This window comes from Oncorhynchus tshawytscha, linkage group LG17, assembly GCF_018296145.1.
Source record: "Oncorhynchus tshawytscha isolate Ot180627B linkage group LG17, Otsh_v2.0, whole genome shotgun sequence".
Taxonomy (NCBI): domain Eukaryota; kingdom Metazoa; phylum Chordata; class Actinopteri; order Salmoniformes; family Salmonidae; genus Oncorhynchus; species Oncorhynchus tshawytscha.
The window spans coordinates 795,054-812,402 of NC_056445.1; the positions used below are offsets into that span (position 1 = coordinate 795,054).

General features: G+C 42.5%; 1 protein-coding gene across 2 annotated transcripts in view; it reads right to left on the reverse strand.

The window, feature by feature from the left end:
• masp1 (MBL associated serine protease 1) overlaps positions 1-13,032 on the reverse strand; it is a 71,168-nt gene extending 58,136 nt beyond the window's left edge. For both annotated transcript variants that reach the window (XM_024415788.2, XM_042299999.1), the window contains exons 1-4: positions 12,899-13,032; positions 12,286-12,514; positions 2,078-2,255; positions 1,583-1,714 (exon numbers count right to left, since the gene is read on the reverse strand). In XM_024415788.2, the coding sequence (XP_024271556.1) occupies positions 1,583-1,714; positions 2,078-2,255; positions 12,286-12,514; positions 12,899-12,924 (565 nt within the window). In that variant the 5' untranslated portion in view covers positions 12,925-13,032. The remainder of the gene's footprint in view (positions 1-1,582; positions 1,715-2,077; positions 2,256-12,285; positions 12,515-12,898) is intronic.
• Between the last annotated feature and the right edge of the window lie 4,317 nt (positions 13,033-17,349).

Below are 17,349 nucleotides of genomic sequence, written 5' to 3' on the forward strand. Positions count from 1 at the left end.
CAAGAGTTCCCAGACATTTCTGGGGGGAATGGCCCTAGTCCTCACCCTCCGATCAAACAGGTCCCAGACGTGCTCAATGGGATTGAGATCCGGGCTCCTCGCTGGCCATGGCAGAACACTGACATTCCTGTTTTGCAGGAAATCACGCACATAACAAGCTGTATGGCTGGTGGCAAAGTCATGCTGGAGGGTCATGTCAGGATGACCCTGCAGGAAGGGTACCACATGAGGGAGGAGGATGTCTTCCCTGTAACGCACAGCGTTGAGATTGCCTGAAATGACAAGCTCAGTCTGATGATGCTGTGACACATCACACCAGACCATGACGGACCCTCCACCTTCAAATCGATCCCGCTCCAGAGTACAGGCCTCAGTGTAACGCTCATTCCTTCGAAGATAAACGCAAATCCGACCATCACTCCTGGTAAGAAAAAACCGTGACTCGTCAGAGAAGAACACTTTTTGCCAGTCCTGTCTGGTCCAGCGACGATGGGTTTGTGCCCATAGGCAACACTGTTGCCGGTGATGTCTGGTGAGGACCTGCTTTACAACAGGCCTACATGCCCTCAGTCCAGCCACTCTCAGCACTGATGGAGGGATTGTGCATTCCTGGTGTAACTCGGGCAGTTGTTGTTGCCATCCTGTACCTGTCCCGCAGGTGTGATGTTCCGATGTACCAATCATGTGCAGATGTTTTTACACGTGATCTGCCACTGCGAAGACGATCAGCTGTCCGTCCTGTAGCGCTGTCTTAGGCGTCTCACATTACGGACAGTGCAATTTATTGCCCTGGCCACATCTGCAGTCCTCATGCCTCCTTGCACCATGCCAAAGGCATGTTCCATGCAGATGAGCAGGGACCCTGGGCAGAAAGGCTTCTTTAGTGTCCTAAGTTTTCATATCTGTGACCTTAATTTCCTACCGTCTGTAAGCTGTTAGTGTCTTAATGACCGTTCCACAGGTGCATGTTCATTACATGTTTTATGGTTCATTGAACAAGCATGGGAAACAGTGTTTAAAAACCCTTTACATTGAAGATCTGTGAAGTTATTTGGATTTTTACGAATTATCTTTGAAAGACAGGGTCCTGAAAAAGTGATGTTTCTTTTTTTACTGAGTTTATGAATGTGCAATAAATGTTATTCAAAGATTAGATTCCACGTGGTTTTTGCTGTTAACACATTGGGGGAAAGATCCGATAGGCCAATACATTGGAATCGTACTGCCTTCATAAATACATTCATATTTCGCAGAGCATTAGCTGCTAAACACTTTGTTTCCCCCTCCCAAAATGTATTGCCGACACACATTACAAATTTGAACATCAAAAACAGTTGGCATGTAGGGAAGGAGGTTGGAATGCACTCAAAAAAGGGCGTGGAATGGGGAATCTTCAATATATAATGCATCATAATTGACAGTTATTCACAAATACAGTTAGGTCGTGTGTGTAACACAGTGCTCTATCGTCTCCTAGTGAGAGCGTGTCATAAATGTACTCTTTAGTGTCTCCAACTGTACTTTGCAAAGATGAAAATCCTAGAACCTCTGGCTATGAGTTTGGGGAGAAGGTAAACAATACCTCGACATGTCCTGTTGTCAGAATGCAGCAGGTAGCCATAGCGACAGGAGCAGTAGTAGCCACCGATGTAGTTGTGGCAGAAATGGTCACAGGCCAGATCCTCATCGTTCCTGTCCCTACACTCATCCACATCTACAGAGAAAGAGAGAAAGAGAGAGACTTTTTACTCAAGCCCTGCATTAACATACCTGATTCAACTAATCACCTAACCCTTGATTAGCTGTGTTAAAATAGAATACAAATTAACTTTTAACTATTATATCATATTGGTCCTGGGCTAGAACAAAAGCCTGAACAACCCATGGGTCTAGCCTGGCCCAGTATTGAAGAACACTGATTAACAATGTTAATGTTTCCTCACCCTAAAACTAGTCTATGGGTCATAAAAGACTGTCATCCATGGTCCGGTTTCCTTTAAACAGCCACCACCATCTTCAGCTAACTTTAGCGACCATTAGCTAACAATGAATGGAAGTGACGGTACAGGCCGCTCACCGACAGCGCTGTAGTGGGACTCGAAGCCCAAGAAGCGTTCCTCATTGGAGAAGTCGGACCGGAAGGAGACACTGAAGGAGCTCCTAGGGGAGCTGATGACCTGCTCTCCTGGGACCTGCTCTGTGTCACTGTCCTCACGCCCACAGAACACTGCCAGCTCCTCTCCATTAGCCTCCACCTGCAGAGAAAGAGTAGAATGGACGTGTGAGCACAAAGTCACATACAGCTGCACGTACTGTATGCAGACACGCACACAAAAATATGTAGGCCTACAGTACATGGCATTGACATGAATTGACACCTTTATCAGCTATTGACTTGATTTTCTCATGTAAAGCTTTTCATAAATCGCATTTCAGATTAATGTTGGAATGTTTTAATGGAATGTTTTTGTTTAAGTTTTCTAATGATTACCGATAAATGGCCTTTTTGTCCACTAATTAATCCATTGCAAATATCTCCCCCGTTTCTGTCTGTCCTGTCTGTCTGTCTGTCTGTCTGTCTGGTGAAACAGATGTACGCACAAACACTTTTTAGAACACCAGTCTTATCTGGGTCTCTGATAGCATGTTTACACTGAGTGTGTCATTGAACGTTCGGTTAACCCCAGCTACAACAGAGCAGCATGTGGGAGATTAAGAGACACTTTTGTATAGCCACACTGGGCACAGTCCCAATACCACACAACACTAGAACATTTCTACAACTACAACCAAAGAAACAATCACAGTTATACCACAGATATTATAAAGCACTTCTCGTGTGCTTATTCACTCCGATGTAAATGTGCAAGCATACATTCACAAACACACAGGCACACACATTCACAGATCAGCATCAGACATATACAGTACATCTTCATTCAAGAAGAGGACAACACAATGTTATCTGTGTCGGTCACCGGTCGCAGGACTGAGAACTGTGGGTAGATGAGTAGTGTTATGTATGTGAGCGTCCGAGTGTGTGTGTATGCACAAGGATCCCTATGCATTCTGCACCCCAGGGGGTGGGGGTCTGGACAAGGTGGTGGAATTCAAGCAGATGCCTCACAATGGAACTTATTGATGAGCTGTGAATTTGGCAGTGGGAAGTGGGAGGCTACTTATGCCATTATTAGAGTTTGGATGTGTTCTGGGGTAAAGTTTCCACTAGATACAGATACAATTCTAACCTTAGCCATTAGTGGGGAAAATGCCAAACTGACCCAAGATCAGCATCTAGTGGCAATGCATAAAAAGGTTACATTTGGGGGGGGGCATTGGAACACGTGATTTCCGAGATAAATAATGTGAACGTGGCAGTGACGGTAATGATCAAGCCTTACAAACATAAAAACAAGTGCATACACACAATCACCCCCCACCCCGACACAAACACAAAACCACCCCCTTGTAAAACACAGACAAGAACGCATTGCATTGTGGAAAAGCAGTTATCTGGTCCCTCTGTTGTCCTTTTGTGTCTGGCTGCTGGTGTGGTGCTGGGTGCATTGCGGTGGTGCCCTGTAGGGTTATTTGAATATGAATATGAGCTTGGTGGGAAGTGAATGCTTCAGAGTAGCAGTGGAATGAATGCTAATTTATTTATTTTTTATTTTATTTCACCTTTATTTAACCAGGTAGGCTAGTTGAGAACAAGTTCTCATTTACAACTGCGACCTGACCAAGATCAAGCATAGCAGTGTGAACAGACAACAAGACAGAGTTACACATGGAGGAAACAAAAAACAAGTCAAAAACACAGTAGAAAAAATAGAAAAAAAGTCTATATACATTGTGTGCAAAAGGCATGAGGAGGTAGGTGAATAATTACAATTTAGCAGATTAACACTGGAGTGATAAATGATCAGATATGCAGGTAGAGATACTGGTTTGCAAAAGAGCAGAAAAGTAAATAAATCAAAACAGTATGGGTAGGTAGGATGAGGTAGGTAAATTGGGGGGCTATTTACCGATGGACTATGTACAGCTGCAGCAATCGGTTAGCTGCTCAGATAGCAGATGTGTAAAGTTGGCGAGGGAGATAAAAGTCTCCAACTTCAACGATTTTTGCAATTCGTTCCAGTCACAGTCAGCAGAGAACTGGAAGGAAAGGCGGCCAAATGGGGTGTTGGCTTTAGGGATGATCAGTGAGATACACCTGCTGGAGCGCGTGCTACGGGTGGGTGTTGCCATCGTGACCAGTGAACTGAGATAAGGCGGAGCTTTACCTAGCATGGACTTGTAGATGACCTGGAGCCAGTGGGTCTGGCGACGAATATGAAGCGAGGGCCAGCCGACTAGAGCATACAGGTAGCAGTGGTGGGTGGTATAAGGTGCTTTAGTAACAAAACGGATAACACTGTGATAAATTGCATCCAGTTTGCTGAGTAGAGTATTGGAAGCTATTTTGTAGATGACATCGCTGAAGTCGAGGATCGGTAGGATAGTCAGTTTTACTGGGGTAAGTTTGGCGGCGTGAGTGAAGGAAGCTTTGTTTGCGAAATAGAAAGCCGATTCTAGATTTGATTTTGGATTGGAGATGTTTGATATGAGTCTGGAAGGAGAGTTTACAGTCTAGCCAGACACCTAGGTGCTTATAGATGTCCACATATTCTAGGTCGGAACCATCCAGGGTGGTGATGCTAGTCGGGCGTGCGGGTGCAGGCAGCGAACGGTTGAAAAGCATGCATTTGGTTTTACTAGCGTTTAAGAACAGTTGGAGGCCACGGAAGGAGTGTTGTATGGCATTGAAGCTCGTTTGGTATACAGAATGGTGTCGTCTGCGTACAGGTGGATCAGGGAATCGCCCGCAGCAAGAGCAACATCATTGATATATACAGAGAAAAGAATCGGCCCGAGAATTGAACCCTGTGGCACCCCCATAGAGACTGCCAGAGGACCGGACAACATGCCCTCCGATTTGACACACTGAACTCTGGCTGCAAAGTAGTTGGTGAACCAGGCAAGGCAGAGTCATTAGAAAAACCGAAGCTACTGAGTCTGCCGATAAGAATATTTTATTTATTATTATTATTATTATTTTTACCTTTATTTAACCAGGCAAGTCAGTTAAGAACAAATTCTTATTTTCAATGACGGCCTGGGAACAGTGGGTTAACTGCCTGTTCAGGAGCAGAACGACAGATTTGTACCTTGTCAGCTAGTGGGTTTGAAATCGCAACCTTCCGGTTACTAGTCCAACGCTCTAACCACTAGGCTACCCTGCCGCCCCAGGCGGTGATTGACAGAGTCGAAAGCCTTGGCCAGGTCGATGAAGACGGCTGCACAGTACTGTCTTTTATCGGTGGCGGTTATGATATCGTATAGTACCTTGAGCGTGTCTGAGGTGCACCCGTGACCGACTCGGAAACCAGATTGCACAGCGGAGAAGGTATGGTGGGATTCGAGATGGTCAGTGATCTGTTTTTTGACTTGGTTTTCGAAAACCTTAGATAGGCAGGGCAGGATGGATATAGGTCTGTAACGGTTTGGGTCCAGGGTGTCTCCCCCGTTGAAGAGGGGGATGACCGCAGCAGCTTTCCAGTCCTTGGGGATCTCAGACAATATGAAAGAGGTTGAACAGGCTGGTAATAGGGGTTGCAACAATGGCGGCGGATAGTTTCAGAAATAGAGGGTCCAGATTGTCAAGCCCAGCTGATTTGTACGGGTCCAGGTTTTGCAGCTCTTTCAGAACATCTGCTATCTGGATTTGGGTAAAGGAGAAGCTGGGGAGACTTGGGCGAGTAACTGCAGGGGGGGGGGCTGTTGGCCGTGATTGGAGTAGCCAGGAGGAAGGCATGGACAGCCGTTGAGAAATGCTTGTTGAAGTTTTTGATTATCATGGATTTATCGGTGGTGACCGTGTTACCTAGCCTCAGTGCAGTGGGCAGCTGGGAGGAGGTGCTCTTCTTCTCCATGGACTTTACAGTGTCCCAGAACTTTTAGGAGTTAGAGCTACAGGATGCAAATTTCTGCTTGAAAAAGCTGGCCTTTGATTTCCTGACTGACTGCGTGTATTGGTTCCTGACTTCCCTGAACAGTTGCATATCGCGGGGACTATTCGATGCTATTGCAGTCCGCCACAGGATGTTTTTGTGCTGGTCGAGGGCAGTCAGGTCTGGAGGGAACCAGGGGCTCTATCTGTTCTTAGTTCTGCATTTTTGAACGGAGCATGCTTATCTAAGATGGTGAGGAAGTTACTTTTAAAGAATGACCAGGCATTCTCAACTGACGGGATGAGGTCAATATCCTTCCAGGATACCCGGGCCAGGTCGATTAGAAAGGCCTGCTCACAGAAGTGTTTTAGGGAGCGTTTGACAGTGATTAGGGGTGGTCGTTTGACTGTGGACCCGTAGCGGACACAGGCAATGAGGCAGTGATCGCTGGGATCCTGATTGAAGACAGCGGAGGTGTATTTGGAGGGCCAGTTGGTCAGGATAACGTCTATGAGGGTGCCCTTGTTGACAGATTTAGGGTTGTACCTGGTGGGTTCCTTGATGATCTGTGTGAGATTGAGGGCATCTACCTTAGATTGTAGAACTGCCGGGGTGTGCAAATAACACCATTGGCAGGACACCAGCACCCTGACCTGCCACACACACACACACACACACACACACACACAACACACACACACACACAGCCGCTCAACATTAGTGTAACTTGTTTACCCCAGCAGGAGATTGGCTCTGCAGAAGAATTATCCATACAATTTGCAACTCTCTCTCAGCTATTTTCTGGTTCTCATAGGGGATGTAATGACACTCTGGTTGTGTTCCAATTCTCTACCGTTCACTTCCTCATGCATTGAAAAGCATTTGATTGGTGCTTCTTGAAAACGTTCTTTCCTCCAAGAAAACATTAGACAGTGGTTGAAGTACTGTATTGCAAACAGGTAAGTATTTTGTGCAAATGGGGAATATGATGACACCCTTCATAAAAACATAAGATGCTGCCATTTGCCGTTACCGAGAAGAACAAAAATAAAGGAATTTATTTCCTATATATTTCATTTTTATAACTATTGCAGAATAAATTCCTCACCTTTTCTGGCAGTGATAGGTTCATATTTCTGAGGTAGCCATACAACAAATTACCATACGCATCTCTCATTTCATTGGGGCTATGTAAATACAGTGCCTTCAGAAAGTATTCATACACCTTGACTTATTCCACATTGTGATGTGTTACAGCCTGAACTCAAAATGGATTAAATATAAAAACAAATCTCACCTATTTACACACACTACCCCATAATGAAAAAGTGAAATCATGTTTTTAGAAATGGTTGTAAATGTATTGAAAATGAAATACAGAAATCTAATTTAAGTATTCACACGTTCGAATCACCTTTGGCAGCGATTTGCACACCTGGATTGTACAATATTAGCCCATTATTCTTTACAGAATTATTCAATCTCTGTCAAATTGATTGTTTGTTATTGCTAGACAACCATTTTCAAGTTTTGCCACAGGATTTTCAAGCAGATTTAAGTAAAAACTGTAACTTGGCCACTTGGGAACATTCTTCATGGTAAGCAACTCCACTGTAAATGTGGCCTTGTGATTTAGGTTATTGTTCTGCTGAAGGTGAATTCATCTCCTATAGTGTCTGGTGGAAAACAGACTTAAATAGTTTTTGCTCTAGGATTTTGCCTGTGCTCCATTACGTTTCTTTTTTTAATACTGAAAAATTCCACAGTCCTTAACAATTGCAATCATACCCATAACATGATTCAGCCACCACTATGCTTGAAAATATGGAAAGTGGTATTCAGTAATGTGTTGTATTGGATTTGCACCAAACATAACACTTTCTATTTCAGAACAAAAAGTTAATTGCTGTGCCACATTTTTTGCAGTATTACTTGAGTGCCTTGTTGGAATATTTTTGTTCTGTACTGGTTTCCTTTTCACTCTGTCAATTAGGTTAGTATGGTGATGTAACAACACTGAACAAAAATATAAGCGCAACATGTTTAATGAGCTGAAAAAACATATCCCAGAAATGTTCCATACTCACAAAAAGCTGATTTCTCTAAAACTTATGCAAAGATTTTTACATCCCTGTTAATGTGCATTTCTCTTTTTCAAGATAATCCATCCACCTGGCAAGTGTGGCATATCAAGAAGCTGATTAAACAGCCTGAGGCATATTGCACAGGCCTGAGGCATATTGCACAGGCCTGAGGCATATTGCACAGGCCTGAGGCATATTGCACAGGCCTGAGGCATATTGCACAGGCCTGAGGCATATTGCACAGGCCTGAGGCATATTGCACAGGCCTGAGGCATATTGCACAGCCTGAGGCATATTGCACAGGTGCACCTTTAATTGGGGACAATAAAAGGCCACTCTAAAATGTGCAATTGTCACACAACACAATGTCATAGATGTTTCAAGATGAGGGAGCATGCAATTGGTATTCCGACTACACGAATGTCCACCAGAGCTGTTTCCAGATAATTAAATTATAATTTCTCTACTATAAGACGCATCCAACATCGTTTTCAAGAAGTTGACAGTTTGTCCAACCGACCTCGCAACTGCAGACCACATGTAAACACACCTCCACATCTGGATTCTTGAAATTAATGAAATTGTGGGTTTTCACCACCAAAGAATTTATGCAAACTGTCAGAAACCATCTCAGGGAAGCTCATCTGCATGCTTGTTGTCCTCACCAGGGTCTTGACCTGACTGCAGTTTGGCATCCTAACTGACTTCAGTGGGAAAATGCTCATCTTTGATGAGATTTGGCAGACGGCAGACAGTGTGTATATAGCATCATATCGGCGAGCAGTTTGCTGATGTCAACATTGTGAACAGAGTGGTGGTGTGGTAATGGTATGGGCAGGCATAAGCTACGGACAACGAACACAATTGATATATAGCAATTTGAACGCACAGAGATACCGTGACGAGATGCTGAGGCCCATTGTGTCATTCATCTGCCGCCATCACCTCATATTTCAGTATGATAATGTACCGCCTCATGTCTCAAGGATCTGTACACAATTCCTGGAAGCTGAAAATGTCACAGTTCTTCCATGCCCTGCATTCTCACCAGAAATGTCACCCATTGAGCACGTTTGGGATGTTCTGGATCAATGTGTATGAAAGGTTGTTCCCGCCAATATCCAGCAACTTCACACAGCCATTGATGAGGAGTGGAACAACATTCCACAGGTCACAATCAACATCTTGATCAATTCTATGCGAAGGAGACATGTTGCGCTGCATGACGTAAATGGTGGTCACACCAGATACTGACTAATTTTCTGATCCACACCCCTAGCTATTTTATAAGGTATCTAACCAACAGAGCAATATCTGTATTCCCAGTCATGTGAAATCCATAGATTAGGGCCTAATTCGTTTATTTCAATTGACTGATTTCCTTATATGAACTGTAATTTAGTAAAATCTTTTAAATTGTTATTTTGCATTTATATTTTTGTTCAATGTTAATCCATCTTCAGTTTTCTATCACAGACATTAAACTCTAAGCTGTTTTAAAGTCACCATTGGCCTCACGGTGAAATCCCAAAGCAGTTTCCTTCCTCTCCGGCAACTGAGTTAGAAAGGACACCTGTAGATTTGAAGTGACTTGGTGTATTGATACACCAATCCAAAGTGTAATTAATAACTTCACCATGCTAAAAAGGGATATTCAATGTATGCTTTTTGTATTTTTACCCATCTGCTAATAGGTGCCCTTCTTTGCAAGGGATTGTAAAAACCCCATAGTCTTTGTGGTTGAATCTGTGTTTGAAATTCACTACTTGACTGAGGGACCTTACATATGATTTTATTTGTAGGGTACAGAGAGGAGGTAGTCATTCATAAATCATGGTAAACACTATTATTGCACACAGTGTGAGTCTATGCAACATCATTTGACTTGTTAAGCACATTTTTACTCCTGAACCCATTTAGGATTGCTATAACAAAGAGGTTTAATACTCATTTCAGCTTTACATTTTTTATTAATTTGTTTTAAAAAATTAAAACAATTCCACTTTGACATTATGTGTTATTGTCTGTAGGCCAGTGACCCAAAAAAATCTAAATTTAATCCATTTTAAATTCAGGCTGTAACAGAACAAAATGTTAAAAAGTCACGGGGTGTGAATGATCCCATAGGCAGTGCATCAAGAAAGTGTTTATTTAACTTAGATGAATGTATGTTACTACTCTACTGTAATTTTAATTTGTTTTGAGTAGCCTAGACAATGTTTCAGAACTCGCGGGCAGTCCAGCATATTCAGGTTGGGGGAAAAGTAAATGTAAAACATGTTTTCAGTCAAACGTTGTGCTGACAGAATGTGCCATTGGTTTCTATTTCAGAAACTGTCACAATCCATAAATTACTGAATACTTTTTTTTTAAACATTCTGCAAACACAGTAGATAGACTGGTAGTATGTAAAATATTTGACAGTACATGTAGGCTACAGTATTGCTGTGCAATAGGAGTGCAACATCATAAACCCATTTAATCTCTGAGTCTATACCAAGACAGGACATAAAAACACAAAAATCTATAGATAAACAAAATATCAAAACAACAATTCATTGTTTGCATATAAATGTGGGCTGTAGTCTACTTTTAAATTGTTTCCAATATACAATCAATCTTGAAGAATGTGTGGACAGGGTAGGTAACAACACATCTGCCATGCTGATCCTCAACATGGGGGCCCCCTCAGGAGTGCGTGCTCAGTCCTCTCCTGTACTCCCTGTTCACCCATGACTGCATGGCCAGGCACAACTCCAACACTATCCTTAAGTTTGCCGACGACACAACAGTGACAACGATGAGACAGCCTATAGGGAGGAGGTCAGAGAACTGGCCGTGTGGAGCCAGGATAACAACCTCTCCCTTAACATGATCAAGACAAAGGAGATTGTGGACTACAGGAAAAGGAGGACCGAGCACCCCCCCAATTCTCATCAACAGGGCTGTAGTGGAGCACATTGAGAGATTCAAGTTCCTTGGTGTCCACATCACCAACAAACCATCATGGTCCAAACACACCAAGACAGTCGTGAAGAGGGCACGACAATGCCTATTCCCCCTCAGGAGACTGAAAAGATTTGGCATGGGTCCTCAGATCCTCAAAAAGTTATACAGCTGGTATGGCAACTGCTCAGCGTCCGACCGCAAGGCACTACAGAGGGTAGTGCGTACGGCCAGTACATCACTGGGGCCAAGCTTCCTTTTCTCAAAAGTGCATTGTTGGTTAAGGGCTGTAAGTAAGCATTTAACTGTAAGGTCTACACCCAATGTATTTGGCGTATGTGACATACAATTGGATTTGACAGGCACTTGCTATTTTTAGTTTGAAAAGGTCACTGCAAAATATCGAAACATTCTGCCCACACCTACAGAAATGTGATCAAATATGCCATTGCTCTTTCTTTTACAAACTGCTGTGGCCTAATTCCAATATTGCCAAATTACACAGGAAATAAAGGGTGCTACAGTGACTACAAAAGGCGAATGGAGTGCATTTTCCAGGTGGAGTTAATGCACACAGTTTTACGACAGATCATAAAGTATACAAGAGCACACTTCGGGGAGTGTTCATGAGCACATTTTGGGAAAAGGGTAGAATTGGACCATGGCCGAAGATACTGTGTCAGACACAGCAGAGGACAGGAGCATTTCCCCCTAATGCTTTGCTGCAGTAAGAGCACTCGACACTACAGTTCCATGCTGCTTGTGATGTTGCCATGCTAAACCCTGTTCAGAATTCCAACCATTCTGGCATAACTCTGGTTCCTAGAAATCAAGAGATGGGTCGGGCACCAAAGCCTGGCAAACCAACCCGAACTGGCACCAGCTCCGACCAGGCTCCTGTGCCAGTGCCGCCTGGCACATCATCCATTATCATTCTCTTCACTGGCATAGCATATTACACTGGCCCATGCTGGCACACTGACATCTTTGGCTGGCTAAACCCATGCACCTTCTCAGGGACAAACTAATGCCAAATAGTTTGGCAATATGCCAGGGTCTATTGTACCAGGCAGGCAAATCTATTACAAAAAAAGCTCTTCCAAGAATAAAAATGTTTGTCATGAGAGTTGAATATTAATTTACATTCCTAATTGAATTGACTGAACTAAATCCAGGTGGGACATGTGAAATGTGTCCCTTTTCGAGGCATTTTCTCCGTGTGAATGGCTGGCCACACACATAGGCAGTCACGATTTACTTACCTTGACATAGTCGTACTCACAGAGGTAGGAGGGTTCTAGGTCGAAGTGCAGGAAGTAAAGTCTGATTTGGAACCCGTCGGGAACGCTTATGTTCCAGCGGACCTCGGACTCTTTAGGGTAGGGTTCTGGAAAGTTCGGGGAGTTGATCGTGCCATACATGTCACTCAGACAAATTACCTGAGCTCCAGCGGGGACCATGGACAGTAGGTCTAACAGGAACGGTAATACTCTGGAGAGAGAGGTATTATGATAAATCTATCTTTATCGACATTTTATAATACAAACTAATTGTCACAATGGAAAGTAAATCGCAACTCAAATAACTATGACATAGATGGAAAAACTTTCGTTTTTGGGTATATTTTTCTTAAGGTTATTTCTGATCGTTTCCCCCAACAAAATGTGTATCCTAGTTTAAGACTAAAGTAGGCTAAATCACAAAGCTCGTTCGATACAGCAATTTTAAATTCACAAACCCCCCCATGCAGTGACAGAATAAACGGTTATTAATTTAAAACAAACCACAACAATAACAATCCCATAAACATTTTAGGTTATTGCTACTGTGGGTTACAGAGGACAATTTGAAAAGTATATACTAGCCTACACCTACCCTATCATTGCCGAAGTTGCAGCCATGATACGCTTACTGTGCGAAACAGCTGAGCTTCTTTGAACAAGACATCCCTGCACAAACACGAACACACTTCCCCAACCAGTGTGCCCGTCATTTCTACCAACCGCATGCGCAACATTCAGAATGGGATCAACTGGAGATTGGGACAACACGGCAGTTGTGTAACCAATATTCCACTTCTAGCAGAGGCAGTAGTCTATTGCTTTAAATAAGACAACACATCTTCCTTCAAATAAGATTGCATTTACAAGATTCCAGGGTGGAAGGACCTGCATTGTTTTTGTTTTGCTTTTATCTTCTATGTCTAGTATTTGCACTGGCTTTGTTTGGATAGTATGTATTTGTGATGACTGGATTAATCCAGGATTTTAGGCACCATTGTTTTAGCCCGTTGACCAAAAGCCTAGAAATTACCTTGGGGAGCTAACACAAGTCTGCAGGTCTCAGGCTTAACTGCAGATGACATCCACTTCTGTTGCAAAAGTTTCAAGGACTCAGTTGACTTGGCATTGTATCCTCTTCATTTTTACCCTATCACTCTACCCCGCTTTTCTCTCTCACACAAACATACTTGTGAGGCAAAAATCTATGTCATATTAATATTCAATAGATGTCAAACCGAGGAAACCTGACTGCAATAGGGAGGGACTTTCTGAACTGGGGATTTAAAAAAATACCTACTGGCTACATCTGTCTGCTAATACAGGACTAGTAAAGGCCCAGTGCACTACTTTTGAGAAGAAATAAATAAAGTATATACAGTAACAGTCAAAAGTTTGGACACCTACTCATTCAAAGGATCTTTATTTTTATTGTTTTCTACATTGTAGAATAATAGTGAAGACATCAGAACTATGAAATAACACATCGTGTTATAATCGTGTAATAACCAAAAAAGTGTTTTAAAAATTCAAAATATATTTTAGATTTTAGATTCTTCAAAGTAGCTACCCTTTGCCTTGACAGCTTTGCAGACTATTGGCATAGTCTCAAACAGTCTTGAAGGAGTTCCCACATATGCTGAGCCGTTGTTGGCTGCTTTTTCTTAACTCTGCGGTCCAACTCAACCCAAAGCATCTCAGCCTGGTCGAGATTGGGTGATTGTGAAGGCCAGGTCATCCGATGCAGCATTCCATCACTCTCCTTCTTTGTCAAATGTTCGGTCATTGTCCTGTTGGAAAAAAAATGATAGTCCCACTAAGTGCAAACCAGATGGGATGGCGTATCACTCCAGAATGCTGTGGTAGCCATGCTGGTTAAGTGTGCCTTGAATTCTAAATAAATCACTGACAGTGTCACCAGCCAATCACCCCCACACCATCACACCAACTCCTCCATGCTTCACGGTGGGAACCACACAAATGCGGAGATCTGTTCATCTACTCCGCAACTCACAAAGACACAGCGTTGGAACCAAAAATCTCAAATTTGGACTCATCAAACCAAAGGACAGATTTCCACCAGTCTAATGTCTGTTGCTTGTGTTTCTTGGCCCAAGCAAGTCTCTTCTTATTATTGGTGTCCTTTAGTAGTGGTTTCTTTGCAGCGATTCGACCATGAAGGCCTGATTCACGCAGTCTCCTCTGAACAGTTGATGTTGAGATGTGTCTGTTACTTGAACTCAGTGAAGCATTTATTTGGGTAGCAATCTAAGGCTGGTAATTCTAATGAACTTATCCTCTGCAGCAGAGGTAACTCTGGGTCTTCCTTTCCTGTGGCAGTCCTCACGAGAGCCAGTTTCATCATAGCACTTCATTGTTTTTGCGACTGCACTTGAAGAAACTTTCAAAGTTCTTGAAATGTTCCAGATTGACTGACTTAAAAATATACATTATGATTCTGGGGGTCAATTACCTTGTGTCATGCTATGGAAATGTGATAAGCATGATGAGTTTGCCATTTGTGAAGAAAATAAAACGTTTATTCTATCAAGACATGAGAAGTGTGCATGACAAGGACAGCAGGAGGGCACCTGATTGGTAGTGCTAAACATGAAGTCAGTGAAAATGGTGAAAAACATATCCTACTACATTCCCATTAAAGTGAGATGAGAAAACGATGGTTAATATAGCTATTTTGTGATCATTTTAGTAGAATTAATATTGTAAGGAAAAATATTGGGGTTGAGCAACATTGCCATGTTGACGCATGGTTCATTTTCATAAATTTCGACCCTATAGCATTCATTAGTCAAAAATTGACAAAAACATGAAATTATGGCTGATAATGCGTTACTTTCAACAAATGTACTAAAACCAGAAATATGGAGATAAGACAGATATTGTGCACTTCTCGCCAGCTGTTACTTCCGTCCCAAGGCTGCGTGTCCATCTGTGCTACCGGCAGGAACAAAAGTAACATTGCAGTAGTTCTGTTCAAGGTCTATTTAATTTCAACTAATTTACCCTATACATTAAATTACAGTAGCTAATGGTAGAAGACATAAATTGTTTGTCATAGAATGTTGTCTCAAGCTCTTTTGATTTCATAGTAATAAAAAACAAAAAAGTGTCACTTCGTCCCGGTTCTCCCATACTTCCCAAAAATCTAAAAGTATTGGATTGGTGGAGGCAGGGGCTAAAGAGTGGGCTTAGTGGGCTCGTGCTGTACCAGTATTTTCCTTTCAAATCAATGAATGGAAGTGAACAAGTGGTTCCGTCGTTGTCATGGCGCCGTGAGGTCACCTAGGCAGAGAGCTCCTGTACATTTTGTAAATATTTGTCATAATTGTTTTTATAGCATTTTTCCCTACAAACTTTTTTTTATTAATTAACTATTCTCTGAATTGTTTCTAATCCAGTACGCATCATTTGAGCCTATTGGAGGTGTACCTGTGGATGTATTTCAAGGCCTACCTTCAAACTCAGTGCCTCTTTGCTTGACATCATGGGAAAATCAAAAGAAATCAGCCAAGACCTCAGAAAAAAATCGTGTGCCTCCACAAGTCTGGTTCATCTTTGGGAGCAATTTCCAAACGCCTGAAGGTACCATGTTCATCTGTACAAACAATAGTATGCAAGTATAAACACCATGGGACCACGCAGCCGTCATACCGCTCAGGAAGGAGACGCGTTCTGTCTCCTAGAGATGAACATAATTTGGTACGAAAAGTGCAAATCAATCCAAGAACAACAGTAAAGGACCTTGTGAAGATGCTGGAGGAAACAGGTATGAAATGATCTATATCCACAGTAAAACGAGTCCTATATCGACATAACCTGATAGGCCGCTCAGCAAGGAAGAAGCCACTGCTCCAAAACCGCCATAAAAAAGCCAGACTACGGTTAGCAACTGCACACTGGGAGAAAGATCATACTTTTTGGAGAAATGTCCTCTGGTCTGATGAAAAAGTATATATATAACTGTTTGGCCATAATGACCATTGTTATGTTTGGAGGAAAAAAGGGGGAGGCTTGCAAGCCGAAGAACACCATCCCAACCATGAAGCACGGGCATGGCAGCATCATGTTGTGTGGGTGCTTTGCTTCAGGAGGGACTGGTGCACGTCACAAAATAGATGGCATCATGAGGCAGAAGAATTATGTGGATATATTGAAGCAACATCTCAAGACATCAGTCAGGAAGTTTAAAGCTTGGTCGCAAATGGGTCTTCCAAATGGACAATGGCCCCAAGCATACTTCCAACGTTGTGGCAAAACAGCTTAAGGACAACAAAGTTAAGGTATTGGATTGGCCATCACAAAGCCCTCACCTCAATCCCATAGAAAATGTGTGGGCAGAACTGAAAAAGCGTGTGTGAGCAAGGAGGCCTACTAACCTGACTCAGTTACACCAGCTCTGTCAGGAGTAATGGGCCAAAATTCACCCAACTTATTGTGGGACAATTGTGGAAGGCTAGCCAAAACGTTTGACCCAAGTTAAACAATTTGAAGGCAATGCTACCAAATACTAATTGAGTGTATGTAAACTTCTGACCCACTGGGAATGTGATGAAAGAAATAAAAGCTGAAATAAATAATTCTCTACTATTATTCTGACATTTCACCTTCTTAAAATAAAGTGGTGATCCTAACTGACCTAAAATGTCAGGAATTGTGAAAAACTGAGTTTAAATGTATTTGGCTAAGGTGCATGTAAACTTCCTACTTCAACTGTAGGTGTACAGAGTTGAAAGAGAGCATGACTGTATGGAGGACTACGAAATAAGGCTACTTCTGAATTTACTATAGAAGTGTGGTGTGATTTCTGGCGCCTCGTGACTGCCGTAGCATCACCAAAGTGGGTGCTGCATTTTGGTAGTAGTGAAGAGTAGCTAGCTAGCTCAGTCCTGAATCCTGTGTGTTTAGAGAGGTAGTCACATGAAACAGAAGTCAAAAAGTTATTTTTAATTTCACCTTTATTTTATAAGGGAGTCCCATTTAGACCAAGACATATTTTACAAGGGAGCCCTGCATGAACACAATTTA